Genomic DNA, 19,719 nt, shown 5'->3' with positions numbered 1-19,719 from the left:
TGAAAGCGCGTGCCAAGTTTTTCGGACGACCTCGGTGTTAAAGAGATTAATTGATTAGAGGATTTAATGAAATTAATTAGATATAACAAATAAAAAAAATTCAATAATACAAAAAACAATTGTTCTCAGTGTACTATTAAAAATTACAAAAAAAAAAAACTTAAAAACCCTTTTCATAAAATATTAAAATTATTTGGTGCATTATAAACGACAAAAAAAAAATCGTCAAAATTCTGTCCTCATTGTGGAGCGCGCCCACCCAGCTCGGCGGTGGTTTGGACGCCAAAGGCACCAAGCATTCAAAATTCAAAATAACTGTCGTCAGCACCCCAAGTCCATCACCAACCTCACCGCCGCCAACGCCACCGCCATTAACGTTGTCGCTGCCATTAACAACGCATAATTCGCTAAACAATACAACAGCACTTTACATCAACAAGAACAACAATATGGTTGAGTCTACAACACCACCCAGCGGTATAGCTGGGAAACGTTATGCCGTCGGCATGATTGCTGCTGGTAGTACGCTTAGCGAGCACCAACTGCAGCAACAACAACATCACCAACAACAACAGCAGCAGCAGCAACACCAAGAATTGCTAGAACAACAATTTCAACAACAACAACAACAAATGCATCAAATGCGTCAAAGTTCACGTTCACCACCAACGAGCACACCCAGCGCCACATATTTGACAACAGCAATGCTCTTGAATTCGCAACAATGCGGCTATTTGGGACAACGCTTGCAAACGGTATTGCAGCAACAACAACAAAAGCACCAGCTGCAACAGCAACAACAACAACAGCAGCAACAACATACGCTTCATCAACAATCACAATCACAAACTCCCTCCTCAGATGATGGTTCACAATCGGGTATTACCATAATTGATGATCAACGCCCACCATCTTTACGTCCCACTACCCAGACTGCTACAGCTGCAGCGGCTGCCGCATCACTATTTACAATTGATAGTATTTTGGGTGGCTCAAGGTCGGCGGTAAATAATAGTAACAATAATAACAATAGTAATCATCAGAAACGCGCTGATTCGCCTGCCTCACCCAGTTCGAATTCCAGTTCGGCAGCTACAAGTCCCATACGTCCGCAACGTGTTCCAGCTATGCTGCAACATCCTGGTTTACATTTGGGACATTTAGCTGCTGCTGCAGCAAGTGGATTTGCGGCTTCACCGTCTGATTTTTTAGGTGAGTAGTGATTTTGATCTTTTTTGTTGTTCGAAGAAATTTGATACTTGTTTGCATTAGCGACTTAGTTGAGATATCTGAATGAATTACTGCTTTGTCTGTTTGGTGTGAAAGTTGGGAAGTTTATAAGATTAGTCAAACTTTATTTTAGACAAGTTTTGGTAAAACTATAGTTGAAGCAGTATATAACAGTGTTGCAAAAGTGCGCTCTTCATCGAAAAAATTTCCCACCTGGAATCGCAGCTATTTTAAAATACAAGTATACTCATATTAAAAAACCTTCTTTTTTATTTTCGAAACTCAAAGCAAAAACTGCCATGCATTTTGTAACTGAAATTATGCAAACCAATGTCAAATTCGCTTTAGAAAAGCTGTTAAAATTCGTGATAATTTTAAGAAAATTTCGAACTTTTTATTTTGATTTTTTGGGGTACACTCAAAAAAAAGTCGGTATCAGGGCGGTGCTAAATAGTCATCAATATGCAACTTTCGAGTATCAATTATTCTTCATCAACCGTGTTATGCAATTGCTATTTTCGAAATTGGCAATTTTATATTTTCGAACTTTATGATTTGATACTAACAAGTATCAATTTGATATTTTGTATGTGTTATCAACTTGATACTCTCTCTTTTTATTTCTGCCATAACATAGTATCTATTTGATATTTTTTTTTATCCAATTGATACCTTTTTGGTATCAGTTTGAAATGATTTTTTTATTAAATTGATAGATTTTGCGCTCTAATATGATACTTACTTTTTATTAAACTGATGCCAATTTTAGTACCATTTTGATACTTCAATAAGTTCCACCATTTCCCAAAAGGAAAATTCTTTTTTCAGTTTAAACATTTTTTTATTCTTATAAAGCAAATTCCTTTTACATTTTCTTTTATAAACAAGACATCTTTTCTACAAAAATTATCTTTTGCGTAACATTTCATTAAAATATCTTGACAAGCTTGTGTGATGAGACTTTCAAACTTTGAAAATACTTCATCTTTACATATAGTGATATCATTACCATCTTCACTACTATTAGTTGTGGTCTGGAAACAGATTACAGACTCATTACAGGAGTACATTTATTGGAATATTTATGTGTTACACTGGTGTCAATATTAGTTTTCAATAGCTCATATTGCTTACAATTTTAGTATTTTTGCATAATTTTAAATTCATATGCCTTTTTGTGTGTACTTTAAATCTTTTTAAACTTGTACATTCTTGATTACAATTATTGTAAGTACATTTGTAGATATCTACTTCATTTAACCCATGATGTAAATTGAAATATGATTATAAATCTCTGCATTTGCATACATACAATGGCTTAAATTACGAATAGGATTAGTTACACATGGTCTCTTTACATCATAAAATGTTGTAAAAAACTCCATACTCGATGGAATTTATCTGGGTATTTCAAGGAAAATATTTGATAAATTTTAAAGCCAATGTTCAATGAAACTACAAACGAGCTAAATTTAAATTTGTGATATCCAAAGCTCACGTACAAATCTGTTCAAAAGATCAAGACCCACTACAATTATAAATGGCTGTATTGGCGTTTTCGACTCTGTGGAATTTTTAGTACGCAATTCTATTTGGTTACAATACCATCATTTATCGGTGCTATATGTTAAATGGGACTATTAACGGAGTTTTGCATGGTTGCTTTACGATGCACTTTCAAATCTCCTTCTTTTACTATATACCGGTTTGTTGGTTTTAAAATAATGTGAAGTAGCATAAAATAAATGGAGTCTCTTGTACCTAAAGTAAAGATTAATTTAGACGAGTATTTCATTATAAATAGGAGATTATGGGACTTACTTATGTCGATCTCGCCTTTTGCAGATGTCAATAGATTCCTGTAGTATTTGTCCTTTACGTTGTGCTCAAAGTAGCCAGTAAGCTTTGGTAATGCTTCAGACCATTTCGACGTTAATATGAATTGTTTTTCAGGATAAAAAAGTTCTTTAAAATCTTCTTCAATCTGAAAAAATATGTACATATGTGAGTCAGTATTGTGTTGATTCTAATTTTTAACAAAAATGAAATTATCACAAATATTTACACTAGTTTACAAGAAAAACAAGTTATAAATTATTTCCTTATGCCTGAATTTAAATTGCTTAACAATTGTTGCAGCGTACATGCATATGAACTTAGTTTCACAACAAATATATATACATACATACATATTTATGCACTTGTATATCATTTATTTGCAACAAAACTTAATATTACTCACCTTTTCTGGTTTGTTGCAATTCCTGCAGGCAATTTGTAATTTTTTATTTTTGCACCAACCGATGACGACAACACTATTCACGACAACAAACGACAAATAATTACCCCCGAACAACTATCGAGTCACGTACACAGCGAAGTTCGACTTTTCGAACAGTCTGTGATGCGCTTACAGTTTTAATCTGCTACTATTGCTTATTAAAATAATTAGGTGAATATCAATTTGACATTGTTGAGGATAAAATCGAATTAATTAGTTATCAAAATAATAAGCTAATTTGTAATCTAATATCTATGGGCATCAATTTGATGATTTATGCTGCTATATTAATACTGAAGATATTACACTGGTCTCAATTTGACATTTTTGAGGTGTAAAATTAATATTTTTCATCAGCAATTCAATAACCAAGTTATAGATTTAATACTTTTCACTATCATTTTTATATGATTCATCTTTACATTGTTACTAAAAAAATGATACTGGTAAAAATGTCATTTTAACACAACCGATATTAAACTGATAGTGATACATTTTTTTTGAGTGTACATAGTTTTGTAAGCCTATCATATTTAATCTGAAAGAAATCTCAGAATTCGCATTGTTATTTGGCAGTTTTTTTCCGAAGAGTGTTTCATATTTTCTTTCATATACAAATTTAGTCTAAGCACCTTGGAAGAAAATATGAATTTTGAATTTTCGAGAATTTTTTACAAAACTTTCGAACTTTGTATGAGTTTTCTAATTGGTTTTTTCAGAATGCAGTCTTTGTATGGGTGAAAATATAAACTTCGAAAAATATCGAAAATTCGGGAAAATTTTAAAAAAATCGGAGTTTTTTTATTTAGGGTTTTTCTGAATTCTCTTGCAGTTTTTTAGCACAATCAGTTTTATATAACAAGGCACATGCTAAAGGCTCCACAAAATTTGGATTGATTTGTGACAATTTTTTTCGAAGAGATTTTCAGGTTTTCACCCATATGAAAAATAAAGCTATGTGCCCTTCGTATGGAGGAAAATATAATAAAAAAACCCTTTGGAGAAAAGATTTGCGGCATCAATACCAATTTACGGATACCTATAACCTGTAATTTGTTAGAAATAATTTCGCTATACAATTGCATATCCAAAAAAATTCAGAAAAGTAAAAAACTGGAAATTTTGTAAATTTTTTTTCGAATTTTCGAATGTTTTCGAAATGTTTCTGAGACTGGTTTGCATAGTTTCAGTTACAAAATTTATGGAAAAATTTTTTTTTCACGAAATTTTTTAAAAATTTCCACTGTTATTTTCGTGCCCACTGCTGTGCCTAATAAATAAATAATAAAGCAAATTAGTGCGTTGGGCAAATGTTGAATATGGATCTTACAACAATCAAGTTATGAAACTAAACTTGCGAATTGTGAAAAGATAGCTTCTCTCTCCTGTCAAACAATTTTATGCGTTCTGATGTTGTGCCAAATTTTTCTGGCTTGTTTCAACCTACGTGAATTTTGAGTTGCTTGCCGGATCGGAAAATTATTGCTAAAAAGTCGGAACGGTATATCACTATTTATAGGACGAAGGAATATTATAGAAAGCACTTATCGTTCATTAATAAAAAATAGCTCGGTTACTTCTGTTTATTCTCGGTGAGCTGAAACTGTGCTAAATGTCATAACTCTTTACAGGTAAATACCAAGCAGATTTAGGCCATGCTTCTCTGCTTATTTGCATTGTGCTGCTTTTAAATTTTTCATACAAATTGGCTGGATGGCAACCCACATGTTTTATGCGGACTCCGAAAGGCATATGCAAGCAGATAAATATTCAAGAGAAGGTTTTCATGGCGGAAATATACTAAGAGTGGAAAATGCAGTTGATCGCTATGTAAATATTTATAGGAGAATGATAAGCTGTATGACCCCCTGCTGTATGATATGTTTTAGGCTTGCCATGAAATACACATACGCAAAAAAATATTTCAAAAGGCTTCGAACGAGATCATATTGTAACGAATTCTGAGAAATTCCGCTTATATGAAACTTTCTTCTAACGTTCGATTGCTGTAATGTCGAATAAATAACTCCAATATTCTGTATTGTAAACTTGTCTTTATTTAGGTTACTTTGGGAGTAGTACTTCACAATTATACTTCACAACCAATAGCGTGTTTAAAGCAAAACTGAGACTGACTGCTCAGCTCGCGCTACTTTTATACTCTTCGTTGCTTTGTTCGCATGTTTCTCCTAAGGTGTAGACGTTTCACCTTCTAGAACTTTTCTATCTCCTGCTTGGTTACCATCTATATACATGTATATTTGTAGTTTATGTTTTCCACTGCCATATGCGCGTGTATATGTGAGTAACTACGTTGGCTGACTACTACATGTGTGTGTGTGTGATATCTCTTCGCCGCCTTCTATGTATTTGTACGTAAGAGGGGCAGCTTGCTTTATTGTTGTTGTGCCTTTATTTACTAACAGCTTACTTACTTACTTACTTAATTGGCGCTTAACCGTCTTAACGGTTATGGCCGTCCAACAAGGCGCGCCAGTCGCTCCTTCGCTCCGCCAACCGGCGCCAATTGGTCACACCAAGGGAGTATAAAGCGTTTTCCACCCGGTCCTTCCAACGGAGTGGTGGCCGCCCTCTACCTCTGCTTCCATAGGCGGGTTACGGTAGAAACACTTTCTTGGCCGAAGCATCGTCTTTCATTCACATAACATGGCCTAGCCAGCGCAGCCGCTGCGTTTTAATTCGCTGGACTATGTGGATGTCTGCGTATAGCTCGTACAGCTCATCATTAAATTTTCTTCGGTACTCGCCATCGCCAACGCGTAGAGGTCCATAAATCTTTCAAGAACTTTTCTCTCGAACACTCCCAAAGCCGCTTCATCTGCTGTTGTCATGGTCCATGCTTCTGCCCCATATAGCAGGACGGGTACGATAAGTGACTTGTAGAGTATGATTTTCGTTCGCCGAGAAAGGAATTTACTTTTCAATTGCCTACTTAGTCCGAAGTAGCATTTATTGGCAAGATTGATTCTTCGCTGCATTTCAGTGCTGATGTTGTTGCTAGTGTTGATGCTGGTTCCCAAATAAAAGAAGTCTTTTACTATTTCGAAATTATGGCTGCCAACAGTAGCGTGGTTGCCAAGGCGCATATGCGCTGACTCTTTGCTCGATGACAGCAGGTACTTCGTTTTGTGCTCATTCACCATCAAACCACCTTTACCGCTTCTTTTTCCAGTTTGGAGTAACAGCGCGGGTGTTTAGGCTGATGATAGCAATGTCATCAGCATATGCCAGTAATTGCAAGCTTTTATAGAATATTGTTCCAGTGCGGTTATGTTCAGCAGCTAGTATACCTTTCTCCAGCATCAAATTAAAGAAATCGCACGATAGGGGGTCACCCTGTCTGAAACCTCGTTTAGTTTCGAACGGCTCGGAGAGGTCCTTCCCAGTTCTGACTGAGCTGATGGTGTTGCTCAACGCCATTTTGCACAGCCGTATAAGTTTTGCGGGGAAATCAAATTCAGTCAAAGCGGCATATAGGCAGCTCCTTTTCGTGCTGTCGAAGGCGGCTTTAAAATCAACGAAGAGGTGATGTGTGTCGATTCTCTTTTCGCGGGTTTTTTCCAAGATTTGGCGCATTGTGAAAATCTGGTCGATGGTAGATTTACCAGGTCTGAAGCCGCACTGATAAGGTCCAATCAACCGGTTTACGGTGGGCTTCAATCTTTCGCACAATAAACTTGAAAGGACCTTATATTCGATATTAAAAAGACTGATTCCACAATAGTTGGTGCATTTTGCAGTATCCCCCTTCTTGTGGACTTGGCAAAGAACACTTAGATTCCAATCGTCGGGCATGCACACGTCCTCCCATATTTTGTGAAGAAGCTGCTGCATGCGCCTTACCAACTCCTCGCCGCCGTACTTGAATAGCTCCGCAGGCAATCCATCAGCGCCCACAGCCTTGTTAACAGCTTAGTGATGCTAATATTCGCCACAATATCTTAATTAAAACATTTTCTGAAACGCCGAAAATCTTAACAAAAACGGCGTCGTTGCTGGTTGATGTGCTCGAGAACGGATCACATCTCTTCCTTGCAAGAAATGCGAAGAACTGGGAAAGAAAGACAGGCTTCGACAACTCTCCAGCTCTAGTGATATGAAATCTTTAAACCAAATTTATCTGCACGTTATCGACAGAAGGCTCGAATATAAAATAGCTCAGGGTCGTCAATCTCTGTATAATAAAACAACGGGAACCACAAACATTTTGTAACGTATTTAAATATCGGGATAATAGATTCGGGACCAGGAGATTTTTAATGCAATTGTTTGAAAAATTTCCGCTCATTACAAATGCATTCATTGTGAGGCGTTTCAGTTGCACCTGCTGGGACTGCGCTCTGGGGTATCTCTCTTTGGCCCTATGGAGAAATGAATAAATAAGCCGCAGTCAAATGAAGTAAGGCTCTTCAAATACCGCATACCCGAATACCACGAACAATTTTCATTTTAGCAGAAAAAGAGTTTTTAAATCCTACACTAAAAGTAAAGTGCTGACAAAATTAGCCGCATAACTGGTAAATTCAACCGAGATTTCTGTAAACATTTATTCATTACACATGACTTTTATATCAACCTCAAACGAGTTGTTTCAACAATCAAATTAACCAAAAAAAGTTCATCATACGTCAGCCATAGCTCTGTTAACTGAACAATTTTTACAGTCATCTTAAGAATATTGTTACGAATATTAGCAACACTAAGGGGTACTGCCATCTCTAAGCCGATGCTAAGCAGTGATTGTATGCACATCCATAAATCAATCATTATGTATCTACATAAACGAATCAATCATTATATCTACACATATGTATGTACACGCAGCGGAGAAACAACGCACAACCACATGCATATATCTGAGATACTCCCGAAAGTATGCAATGAGAGAAGCTATAAAATCGTGCATCTGTAGTTACAGCTCAGAATTTTGATAGCTGATGGCCAACTAGTAGATTCTGGAAATGGAAGCGCCTAGAAGATGCGAATGAGGAAATCAGAGAGTATGAAAGACAACAACGGCAGAGGCGCAATAAGCAGTTTTGATTAAGACGCTATCTGGCGAGAAATAGCAGTATTAGTTATTGTGAAGTACTTTAATAAAGGCCATTTTTCCAGTATTCAATATTGGAGTTATTTATTCAACAGTTTAGTGATTCGAACCTTAGTAGAAGATTTGAAATAAGCGAAATTGCAAGTAAATTCGTTACGATATCAATGAAAGGTGTTATAATAACAGATTTTTGTCAAGATTTAAATAACAGTTGGGTGTTGATATGACAGATATTTCTGTGGTGCCGTGGTCATAAGAATAAAGAAGTCAGCACCTTGAACGGAAGTTTGTCATAAAAATTAGCAGAACAATTTGCATAATATTGGCGGTTGCTCGATGTTAAAAGAACCAGCGAAGTTATTTCTTTTAACAGAAAAATCCGTTAGATTGGTCGAGAATCTGTAGTTTTTACCAAATATTGTTAACTTGGGATAGACAGTTTCACATCTGTTGAAAGGACTAAGCAAATTTGTTGTCTTAACGAAAAACTCGGCTGAATTAACGAAAATGCGATTAATGTTACCGAATGTCTATTAATTTAGAAACAACAAATCCAGTTTGCTGATGTTATTAGCGTAATACTTTCGGTGTAGCAAATGTATCATCTTCTTTCATGTATGAGCCGAGGCTTGCATTGTAGGCTTAGATAGTGGATAGGTTAGGACCACAAGCGTTAACTAGTTACTCATTACACCTATAAGGTAATATAGAAACCTAGGTAGGCGTTACTTTTTAATACTCCATACCATACTCTGTTCTACTTAGAAGTTGATAAATAAGTTAAAGACCTGTGTCAGTCGGTAGCCTTGGGCATCGTTCTCTAGTGATGTTGGTTTTGGTTGATAATTCAACTTATTTCAGGGCCTGTGGTTGTTGTTGTCGTAGCGATAAAGAAACTCCTCTAAGGTTTTGGCGAGTGTTATTTGATGTTGATGATCACTTGCCGGATGTAGATCTGGTACGTTTAAGCCCGAATATCTCGGGAACAATTTAATATAGCCACATTGAACCTTCTAGGCCATACCGTCCCCCACTTCCTAGTGGCATGAGGCTGCTAAAGAAATATGACTCGCCGTAGGTGGGTGTGGTTAACAATTCGGTTGCAGAAGCTATAAGTTGCGCTGGCATCCCCTTGATAGTTTTGCCCTCAAGTCAATTGGGTAATTAAATCGCCTCTTACTACAGGCACACCTGATGCGGGTATATTCTAAGTCCTCTAACCCGCTTTGTTATTTAAGGTGAGTTTTTTTTTGTGTGGGCTAGAAAATCTTACCATACGGACTATACCAAAGGAAAAAATGAAATAAATTCCATCTTGCCTACCCTAATACTAATTCCGTAGCAATTTTGCAGGAACTCACTATTCTTTTGAGAAATCCATTTAAGTTTTTTAGAGCTCCTGATTAATACTCTCCTACTCTTCTTCCTGCAAGTTCTTCTCCTTTCCCCTTTTTTAACTGAAGCTTTGTACCTCTCTTCCCCTTCTCTGCTACCACTCTCGTTGCTTTGTCGGAACAAGCCTTCCTCACTTCCCAGTTCCATCTTCCCTCCTTCTCCTTCATCAATAACTAGGCTTACTACCCAAATCAGCACCTGTCATGTTCCTGCTCTAGTACATCTTCTTTTTCCTTTACCTCTTGGTCGCTCTGTTTCTGTCTTGCTCCACTAAACCTATGCTCTCTGCCGCGTGCTAGCTCCCGCCCCTATCTCTTTACCTCTTTTCTTCCTTTTACATCAACGAAGAGGACACACACTTTGACAACCAGCTTTATTGAACACCCGGCATATTACAAAAGTTACTGATTAATCTAACTGCACTCGTATTACTTTCAAATAATATGAAAAAAAAAGAAACATGGAATGCTAAAAAACTAGACAGATAAAAAGCTTTAGGTGTAAGAACGGCTGCTAAATCTCTATACCCATTAACAACTGTAATATTCAATTGAAAATGTCCCTGTGTTTGTGTGTGAGTGTGGTTGAGTAGCTGCGACTCGCTAAAAATTTTTTATAAGTAACACGCTTAAGACCTTACACATAAAGCGCTAAGTCACAAATCAACTCAATCAACCCCCCACAGTTCTCTAATCACAACATTTGCTATTGAGTTCTAAGCACAGATGAAAGGTGTAAGTGAATATGACTGTGACGTTGACGGTGATGCTGTGTGACTGCCGCTCAGATGAACTTGATGCGTAAGCTTTATTGCGGCTTCATTGGTTTTGAACAGCTTGAAGGAATTTTGAGCTTATAGAAAGAAGAATGTATGCATTTTCTCTGGTTAATAGAAATATGTTTTATTTTTTATGCGCGCAACACTTGTAAACGAATTTGCGTACCTTTGTTATTATATAAATGTTTTTTTTCCTCTTTATATTACTTATCTACTTTGTCTACGATTTGGTAGAAGAATTTATAGAATGAATGAATTATGCGTAAATACGCAATGAACTGTAAAAGATGAATTTTTTTTATCGCTTATCGTGGGTTGTTGTTGTTGTTGTAGCAGTGCTTATCGTGGGTGAAATGTGTGAGTTGGGTCGCCAAAGATTATGGGTGGTGAATTAAGTGATGATTGTGCTAATGGCAAAAAAATTACTCATTGCTCCGGCAAAGGTATGCCGGTACTGAGGCATTTTTTGTACTCATTCTGTGAAAGTGCAGCGCTGAAGCGCTAAGGTGATTTTCATATTTATTGTATGCAAGCCAGAAGGCAGGTTTTAAAATTATCCCGTCAAGGATTTATGATTTTTCAAGCGTAAATGAAGTGGAATTTTACTTAGCATATTAAATATATGTAAATAGGCACATTATAGTTAAATACATAAGAATGTTTATATATATCAAAGCTGTTACCGAGCTTCAATCGTAACCTTCGAAATATTCGACTTTTTTCCACCGTACAAAAATATCATTATTTTATTTGCATATTTTTATTCTATATCCTACATAAACTTAAATGTTAATGTGTTTGTTCCTTTTACTCTTCGTGGACTGTGCGTTCCAATTTTTACTTCGATTCCGGTTTCAGTAATCTTACTTCTGTAACATCCCTAGTGCTTATGTATGCACGAATAAGAAAAATATACAGTGACTCCCATATTAAATCGTGACGCAGCAAATTTTTCGTTACATAATTTACCCTGTAAAAAATGCAATTAGTGTAGGTTGAATCCGGGATGAGTCGCAAAGAAGTATGCGACAACCAATGCCAGTTTTGATCTTTTTGGGTGAGTTGAACTGTTCCCTTTTGTTTGAGTATGTCCTATGACTAATTGTACCCACATATACCCGAAATGGATCGATAGGACCAATCCTCTTAGTACCCATATGGGAACATATGAAGGTTTTTTTTTTTTTGTTTTTTTGCGGGGAGGCTGAAAAATGCCTAATGCACCATAATTGCTGCCGTCGCAGCAACCGTGTGTCCGTAGACTAAAAAACAGCCCCGTTCTGGAACCGACGCCCACCCCGGCACCACTTTCGCATTACTTCAGGGTGGCGTTCCATATTTCTCATTTTTTAAGAGCTACTGTTGTCCGTGCGTCCAGGTTCCCGCTATTTGCTCTGAGTGTCCATTTAATCGCCACTGCTTCGCATGCGCATTTCTCTGCGCTCCCTCTCAGCATCCATCAGGCGTGTCATTACTATAAATGCCATTTTGCTCACTGCAGTCCAGCACTCTTTCCTGTTGCACATATGTGATATTAAATTTCTCGTGGTAGGTTCCTCCCCAAAGACTCCATGCAAGGTGAGTCTTTCTTCGTGGAAACGGGGGCAGTGGAACATGACGTGTTCTACGTTTTCTAACTCCGTGGTACACATTGGGCAATGAGGATCTTCCTCTATCCTACGCTTCCATAAATATTCTTTGAAACCGCCATGTCCACTCATTATCTGCGTGAGATGGTAGTTTCCATTGAGCTACGTTCCAAACTAGTGTGAAAGTCCAACGCACGTTTACTCGAGGCCTCCCACCGTTCTTGCCACTTAGCTATTGTTTGTGTCCTTGCTCTTTTCTTGTCTTCTTCAGATGGTCGCTCGATATTAGTGTTATACAGATCGGCCATTTCGCTTGCCAGTAAGTGCACTGGGATTTTCCGGGTTAGAACCAGGATCGCGTCGTCGGACACCGTCCGATAAGCACTTGCTATTCTTAAAGAAGCAAGTCGGTACGCTGCTAATATATATTTTTGATGGGTCTGTTTAGATCCATACCACACTGGTGATGCGTATAGTATTATTGAGCTGGTTACTGTGGACAATAGCTGACGTGTAGCTTCGCTCGGACCACTAATGTTAGGCATTATTCGCATAAGTGATCCATTAACTTTTGTAATTTTCTCCCTCACCGCTCTGAAGTGCTCTTTGAAAGTTAACTTAGAGTCAATGTGCACTCCTAATTATTTTAGGGAATCCTTTGAGGTGATTTGACGATCCCCGACAGTTAAGACTAACTCGTTCGCCGACCGTTTGAAGCTTACTAATACCACTTCCGTCTTTTGGCTAGCCAACTCTAGTCCCGTATTGGTCAGCCATTCCTTTATTCTTGCTACGGCGTAATTACTACTAGCCCCTTTCGGTTCAATAAGTAACTGTAAGTCCTGCTAAGTTTTGTATAAAAATAAAGTACGCTGTGTTGGTAGTAGTAGAGGGTCATGTTTATTTTTATTTAATTAAAGGATCTTTAGTAAAACAAAAATACTTGATTCTCCTCAAAGGAAAAATTAGTCCATCCCTACAGTTATGTACATATTTACAAGAACATGAAATATATACATATGTTAAACTACAAGTAGCCAAGTTGACTGTTGAGTACGATCCTTTATATCGTTCCAAAATAATAATAATAATGTTTTTTCGCGGTATATATCCGGGGAGATCTTCCAATAGTGGTGTGCTGTTTTTAATTGTACACATTGGTTGGTCATCCTAAACGTTTTCGGCCGACTTTGAACGCATCTGCTAAGGCAGATGACTTTTTTGCTGAGAAACTTTTCATGGCAGAAATACAATCGAAGGGTTTACCAAATCTGTTCGATGTAATTTGTTCGCCCGCTTTTCAAAAAGGAATACAAAATATTATCCGAAGATTTAACCCTGACTCCGGCGTAGTCGTTAAGTCCTAGTAATTTAGGTTTGGTGTCGGGCTCCGCTTTTTCTTAAATAACTCGATTCAGTCACTTGTACACTTTTTTATTTTACTAATTTCATTGCCGTTTTTTTATATTTATTTTAAAATGGGCTACATAGATTTCAAACTGACTAATCCCAACTGTACCCGAAATGGACTAAAGGGGATCAACTATGCCCAAATGTAGACAAAAGAGATCAATCCGAGACCAATCTCTTTACGGATTAATAGCACGATTAATTAGCTGTAAGGGTGCATAACGAAATCTTGAAATATCCAATCCAGACATAATGCCATTAATTCATTAGTCATGAGGCTTCGCTGGTTAGGTTATGTTACGCGAATGGGCGAAGACGCTCCGGCCAAGAAGGTAGTCCTGACTGTTTATTATCTCCGTCTGGCCATATCACGGGTATGCACAGTTCCAAGAAGATACAGTCTAGATAAAATCCGATTTTCGAATAAATACCGACATAAGAATGCTCCCTCTCAAAAATGTTTCGAATAACTTCCAATCGCTGCTAAAATTTAATACATTTTGATTTGAGTTAGGTTGTTAATGAAAGAAGTTCTAAAATATTGCACATTCGAAATCACTGCGTATCGTGTCACAATTATTATGTTCTTAAGCTTTCCTTTAAAATAATAACGGGCCAATATCTGAAAAACAAAGTAGTATTCAATTTAGGAAAAGTGCATTGTATTGTATTATGCTATTTATAAAGAAAATTTGAATTTATTATATCTCCGTAGATATAAAATAGATACCCAATACTTGGATAACAGAATATTTATGTATATAAGAAAAGTGAGTTAGAGGGGAAGAAAAAGCAGGAAACGGGAAAGGGAGAAAAAATTAAATCAGCCCAATTCTAAACCAAAATTCCGTGCGAGTTTTTTCCTTTCTCCCAAGTCTCGTATTCTAAATAAAAATTCCTTGTGAGTTTTTTCACTTCTCCCTTTCCTCGTATTCTGAACAATGTTCGAAAAAGCGGAAACCGGTTATGGGAGAAAAGTAGGTATTATGAATGTGAGGGAGAGGGAGATTTCTCTGCCATTTCATAGGAGTTTTTCACTTGTTAAATTAAAGGGAATGCATCAAAATAGTTAAAGGAAATTGGTTCTTTTAAGAAAGAACACTTATTTGTACAAATTTGTGCTAAAATATGTATTTACATTCTACCACAATATTCTCACTGTTAATACAACAACAACTACAACCACAATATTCTTTATTTTAAGTCGAAAAGTATATCATAAGCAACAGAAGAGCTCTTGGTATATTTGATGCAGCCATCGACATATTGCGCAAGGGTTTTTTAATAAGGCTTAAATAGATTTTGGCATATGACGAAGGACGAATTCAACTCAACTTGGCCGCCAGAAAATTGCTTTGCAGAATGGAAGCAGGCAACTCCGACAGATTTGTGTTATGCGGCCGTCTTCTTCTTATGTTCCGCTGTTGATGTTCCTGTGGCACTAATTCATTACTCATTTCAGTAATACCACATGAAATGCAATAAATACTGTGCATTGTTTATATTTTATTTCTTAATTTCCAACAAATTTGCAACAATAATTAAACTTTTCAATTTTTTAAACAAAATAAGAAATGTGCAACGAAATTTCAATTGACAAAACAGCTGGATTCGAAAATTCGAAATTTCTATTCCCCAATTATTGTGCTCCCTAGGAGAACAGAATTGGAGGAATTTTTCCGCGGGAATAAAAAATCCGCGAGAATATTTAGAATTGGTCTGAATATCAATTTGGTGGTAAAGCTGTGAGGAATGTGAGAGGAGTGGTAAAAATAGGAGAAGGAAGAGAAGCAAAAGAGGAGGAGGACAAAAAAGCAAAGAGGTGGCAAGTCAGTAGGAGGGTATAATGGAGACAAGATGTAGAGGAGAAGCAGAATTGGGAGTGCAAAGAAGTGATGAGGCAGTGAAGTGGAGGCGGGAAGGAAGTGGATAGAGTAAAGGATAAGTGGTGGGGTGACGGAGAAAGGAGCAACCGGGGCAAATTAAGACTGAAAAAAAAGGTGGAAGGGGCAGAATGCAAAGCGAGGAGGAAAGAAACAAGAAAGGAGAAGGAAAAAGGAGAAGAAGTGGAAGAGGGGTAGAAGCAAAAAGGTATGTAGAGAGATAAAGAAAAGTTGAAAGACGGGGAGTGGAGAAGGGGAGGTATTTTATAGACCATAAGGAGACGGGGGATATTGTCTGAAATGTGTGTCAGAAAAGTGAAATAGCTATACCTCCATGGGCGTAGCCAGACGCTAATATAAGGGATTGGGAAAGGGCAAACATTTGTGCAATTTTTTAAGCGACTCCGCCAAGAGCTAACCCTCCATATCACTAAAAAAAATTATTCAGGGTTCGATTCGAGCTTAAGGCCAGAACAATAATTTTATTCTAATTATAATTATTGTTTTAGAAAATTAAAAAAATTATTGTTCTGGCCTTGAGCTCGAATCGAACCTTGAATCATTTATCAATAGGCCGATAAAATAAAACAATTGTTACTAAAAAAAATTTAGTATTCATTCCCCAAATTAGAGGTACATGGTTAGCACATGGGTAACACAATGGCAGACGAGGCCATAAACTTGTACAGCAATGGTTCCAAAGTAGTAAAAAGAGTAGGGTCTGCGGTATACTGTGCTGATCCGTAAAAAAAACTGTCATGCCAGATCAATGAAGCGTTTTCCAGGCGGAAGTATTAGCCTTAACCAAAGCAGTAGAACAACTGGATGGCGCATAGCACAGCTTCTAGAAGTGTGTTAGTGTGTAAGCAATCCCTGGAAAGAATCGGGATCTATATTAGGTACCAGGCCGTATGGGAATAGATGGGAATGGAAAAGAGGATGAATTAGCTGAAAGAGCGGATCCCTTGAAGTTTGCTCCGTAGACGTCCCAATTAGATTGGACGAGATTAAGAAAAGGCGAGAGGTGCACATGATCGACCAACCGAGAAAGGTATGGACGCAAGCGTAAGGCTGCAAAGTGTCGAAAATCCTGTGTAGGTCTTACAACCGTAGACAAACTAAGTTATGCCTATCATGAAAAAGATAGGACTGTAGACTCATGACGAGTATTCTGACTGGACACTGCCTTCTGGCGTCACATGACTTTAAATTAGGCTTATTCAGTGATAGCAGATAGATGTAAGAAGTGCAGGTTGTAGGAGGAAACAACCGAGCACGTTTTGTGCTCGTGCCTTGCGCTTGCCAGATCTAGAAGCAGCAAGTGACATGGGTTCTAGAAAGCTTCTAGTATTTGACAAGGGGACGAAGTTATTTTATAATATAGGTCCTGGTTTTTTATAGGGGTTTTCAGTTCGATCGTTAAGCAAACTTGTGGTAACAATACGGACTCATTCAGTCTATGTGAGGTCATCATGTATTGGCCAGTTTATTCTTTATATTTATATTAAAAAGTTTCTAGGTTTCGATAGTTCGGAGGGTAAGTACTTGACTAAAAAGTCCCGCTACCTTATGGGTCTGAGCATATGTGCTCTTCGAAGGCTTGGGGCTGCGTGTTGAGACACCTCATTTTACTTTAAATGCTCAGATTTGGAATACAAATCTTAAACAATGTCGTTAGAATATTTCACCAACTATTTGAGAATTAAAAGCGCACTCAATGGCTAAAGAAGAAATGAAAACATATGATCACAGCTAAAGTTCATTAAGCAAACAGAGAAAATAAAGCAGATAATTGCTTGTTTAAACGTTTGAGTCACTGTGCTTAAAGTTTAAGCACCATTAAATTATTCAAAAGCTAAAAGTATATATTTTCATGGATTTTGATCTTTATAATATCAACATAAAATTTAATTTTATACGCAAATGAAATCAAAAAATATTATGAGCACGAGACAAAAAATAGCAGAATACAAATGCACTTATGGCGCTGCTTTTTTGAGCATTTTTTAATTTTTTATTCTACTTTGCTACTCTTACCTAAAAATATCACGTTACTAGAGTTAATTATGCATAATTATACCTTTCATGAACATGAAATGGTATATTAACGTTGGTCCGATGTTTGTAACGTTGAGAAATATGGAGATAGACTCTCCATTGAGTATACCGAATTGATCAGGGCGACGAACTGAGTTGATATAGCCATGTCCGTCCGTCCGTCCGTCCGTCCGTCCGTCCGTCTGTCTGTTGGAACGCAAACTAGTCTCTCAAATTTTGAGATATCTCAGTGAAATTTGGCACAAGGATGTATTTTTGTATTATATTAGGCATTTGTCGGATCGGGTAGAATTGGACCACTATAACATATATCTCCCATACAACCGATCGTTCAGATAAGACGATTTTGGTCATTCCTGCCGCAATTAAGAAAGTATAAACTTGAAACTCGGTGATATATATTTTAATATGTCATAGAAGATTTTCTGAAAAAATAACTTTGATCGGAGCTATATATAGTATATATCCCATGCAACCGATCGTTCAGATAGAAAGATTTTTGGCAATTTCTCCTTTAGTTTCCAATATAAAAATGTGAAACTTGGTGATATATATTCTAATATATTATAGAACATTTCCTTTAAAAATCATTTCGATCGGAGCTATATATAATATATATCCCATACAACCGATCGTTCAGATAAGGGGTTTTTTTGCCATTTTTTATTTTATATTTATCTTAAAAATCGTTTAGGTATGTACATTTGTTCACTATATATTTCTTATCTCATACATCCGATTATTTGCTGATTACGAACGGGATAAGGTTATTGTTCAGATCCACTCATGAAAGGTATGAAGTTTTCGGCACAGCCGAAGACAGTCCCGTCCTTACTTGTTTTTTTTGTGCTGTGCACCAAAAGTTTTTGCATTACATTACGCTCTACCAGCACAAAATTCTAAAGGGTTTATTTTTTTTTTTTTCTTTTTTTCTCTCTCCCACAGTTGCGTATCCAAACTTTTATCCAAATTATATGCATGCCGCTGCGGTGGCTCATGTTGCTGCGGCGCAAATGCAAGCGCATGTAAGTGGTCATGGTGCTGCGGCGGCGGCTTTAGCTGCACATACACATCCACATCATGCGCATCATTTACATCATCCACATCTTCCGCATCATCATGTGGCGCATCATTTGGGTCATGGTCCACCGCCAAAACGAAAGCGTCGTCATCGTACAATTTTCACCGAAGAACAATTGGAACAATTGGAGGCGACTTTCGATAAGACTCACTATCCGGATGTGGTGTTAAGAGAACAATTGGCTTTGAAAGTGGATCTTAAAGAGGAGAGAGTGGAGGTGAGTTACTTTTTCTTATTATAATAATATTCAAGTGTTTCTAAGGGTGCGTTCATATTGGAGTTGTAATACAACACAACCCACACTGAACTTCTCATTAATAGTTAATACTCTTAAATTACAGCAGCGAACAGAAAACTGCAGTGAAAATTTTAAAAAAATTGTGTCAATTTAATTCTTCTTCCTTATTTTCAATATTTTAAGGAAACCCTTCAATGAATGTTATAAATTAAATTATGCAACCAAGCTCAAAACCGTTTGCGGAAAAGTTCCAAAATTCTAAAAAATTGACGAAAATTTAGAACTTTTTATTTGCATTTCTCTGAATTTTTCGAGTATGGAGTTTTGTGGCCCAATCAATTTAAGTCTAAGAAAGTACATTTTAGGTCTCTCCGATTTCGCAGTAAATTTTTGAAAATTGTTTTCCCGAAGGCCGGCCGATTTTCTCGATGACGCTGAAAGCCTCTTTATATTCATCTCAAACAGCTCAAACTGCTGAATTATTGTGTGCCTGATCTCTTCCAATTGCCTGTGGAGATGCCCCTTTATACTCCGGAGATGTTTCTTCATTTCATTTCTTCATATCCCTTCTATTCATCGCCTCGCCAAGCCAGTACTGAGTGAAGTAGCGTTTGATAGGTTTCAGGGGTGAAGAAACTTCTTCGCTACATTCTAACTCGTCAGTGATCCCTTTGCTCTGTATGTTACGATACTGCGACACCCAAT

General features: G+C 37.1%; 1 protein-coding gene across 1 annotated transcript in view; it reads left to right on the top strand.

Moving 5' to 3' along the window:
• The first annotated feature begins 449 nt into the window (after positions 1-449).
• Positions 450-19,719, top strand: part of Gsc (Goosecoid) — a 100,390-nt gene continuing 81,120 nt past the window's right edge. Inside the window, exons 1-2 of the mRNA XM_067769956.1 lie at positions 450-1,212; positions 18,641-18,993. Coding sequence (XP_067626057.1) covers positions 450-1,212; positions 18,641-18,993 — 1,116 coding nt within the window. The remainder of the gene's footprint in view (positions 1,213-18,640; positions 18,994-19,719) is intronic.

Source organism: Eurosta solidaginis, chromosome 2 (assembly GCF_040869045.1).
Source record: "Eurosta solidaginis isolate ZX-2024a chromosome 2, ASM4086904v1, whole genome shotgun sequence".
Classification (NCBI taxonomy): domain Eukaryota; kingdom Metazoa; phylum Arthropoda; class Insecta; order Diptera; family Tephritidae; genus Eurosta; species Eurosta solidaginis.
The sequence above is the reverse complement of the archived record's forward strand: the minus strand, read 5'-3'. Positions and strand labels throughout refer to the sequence as shown.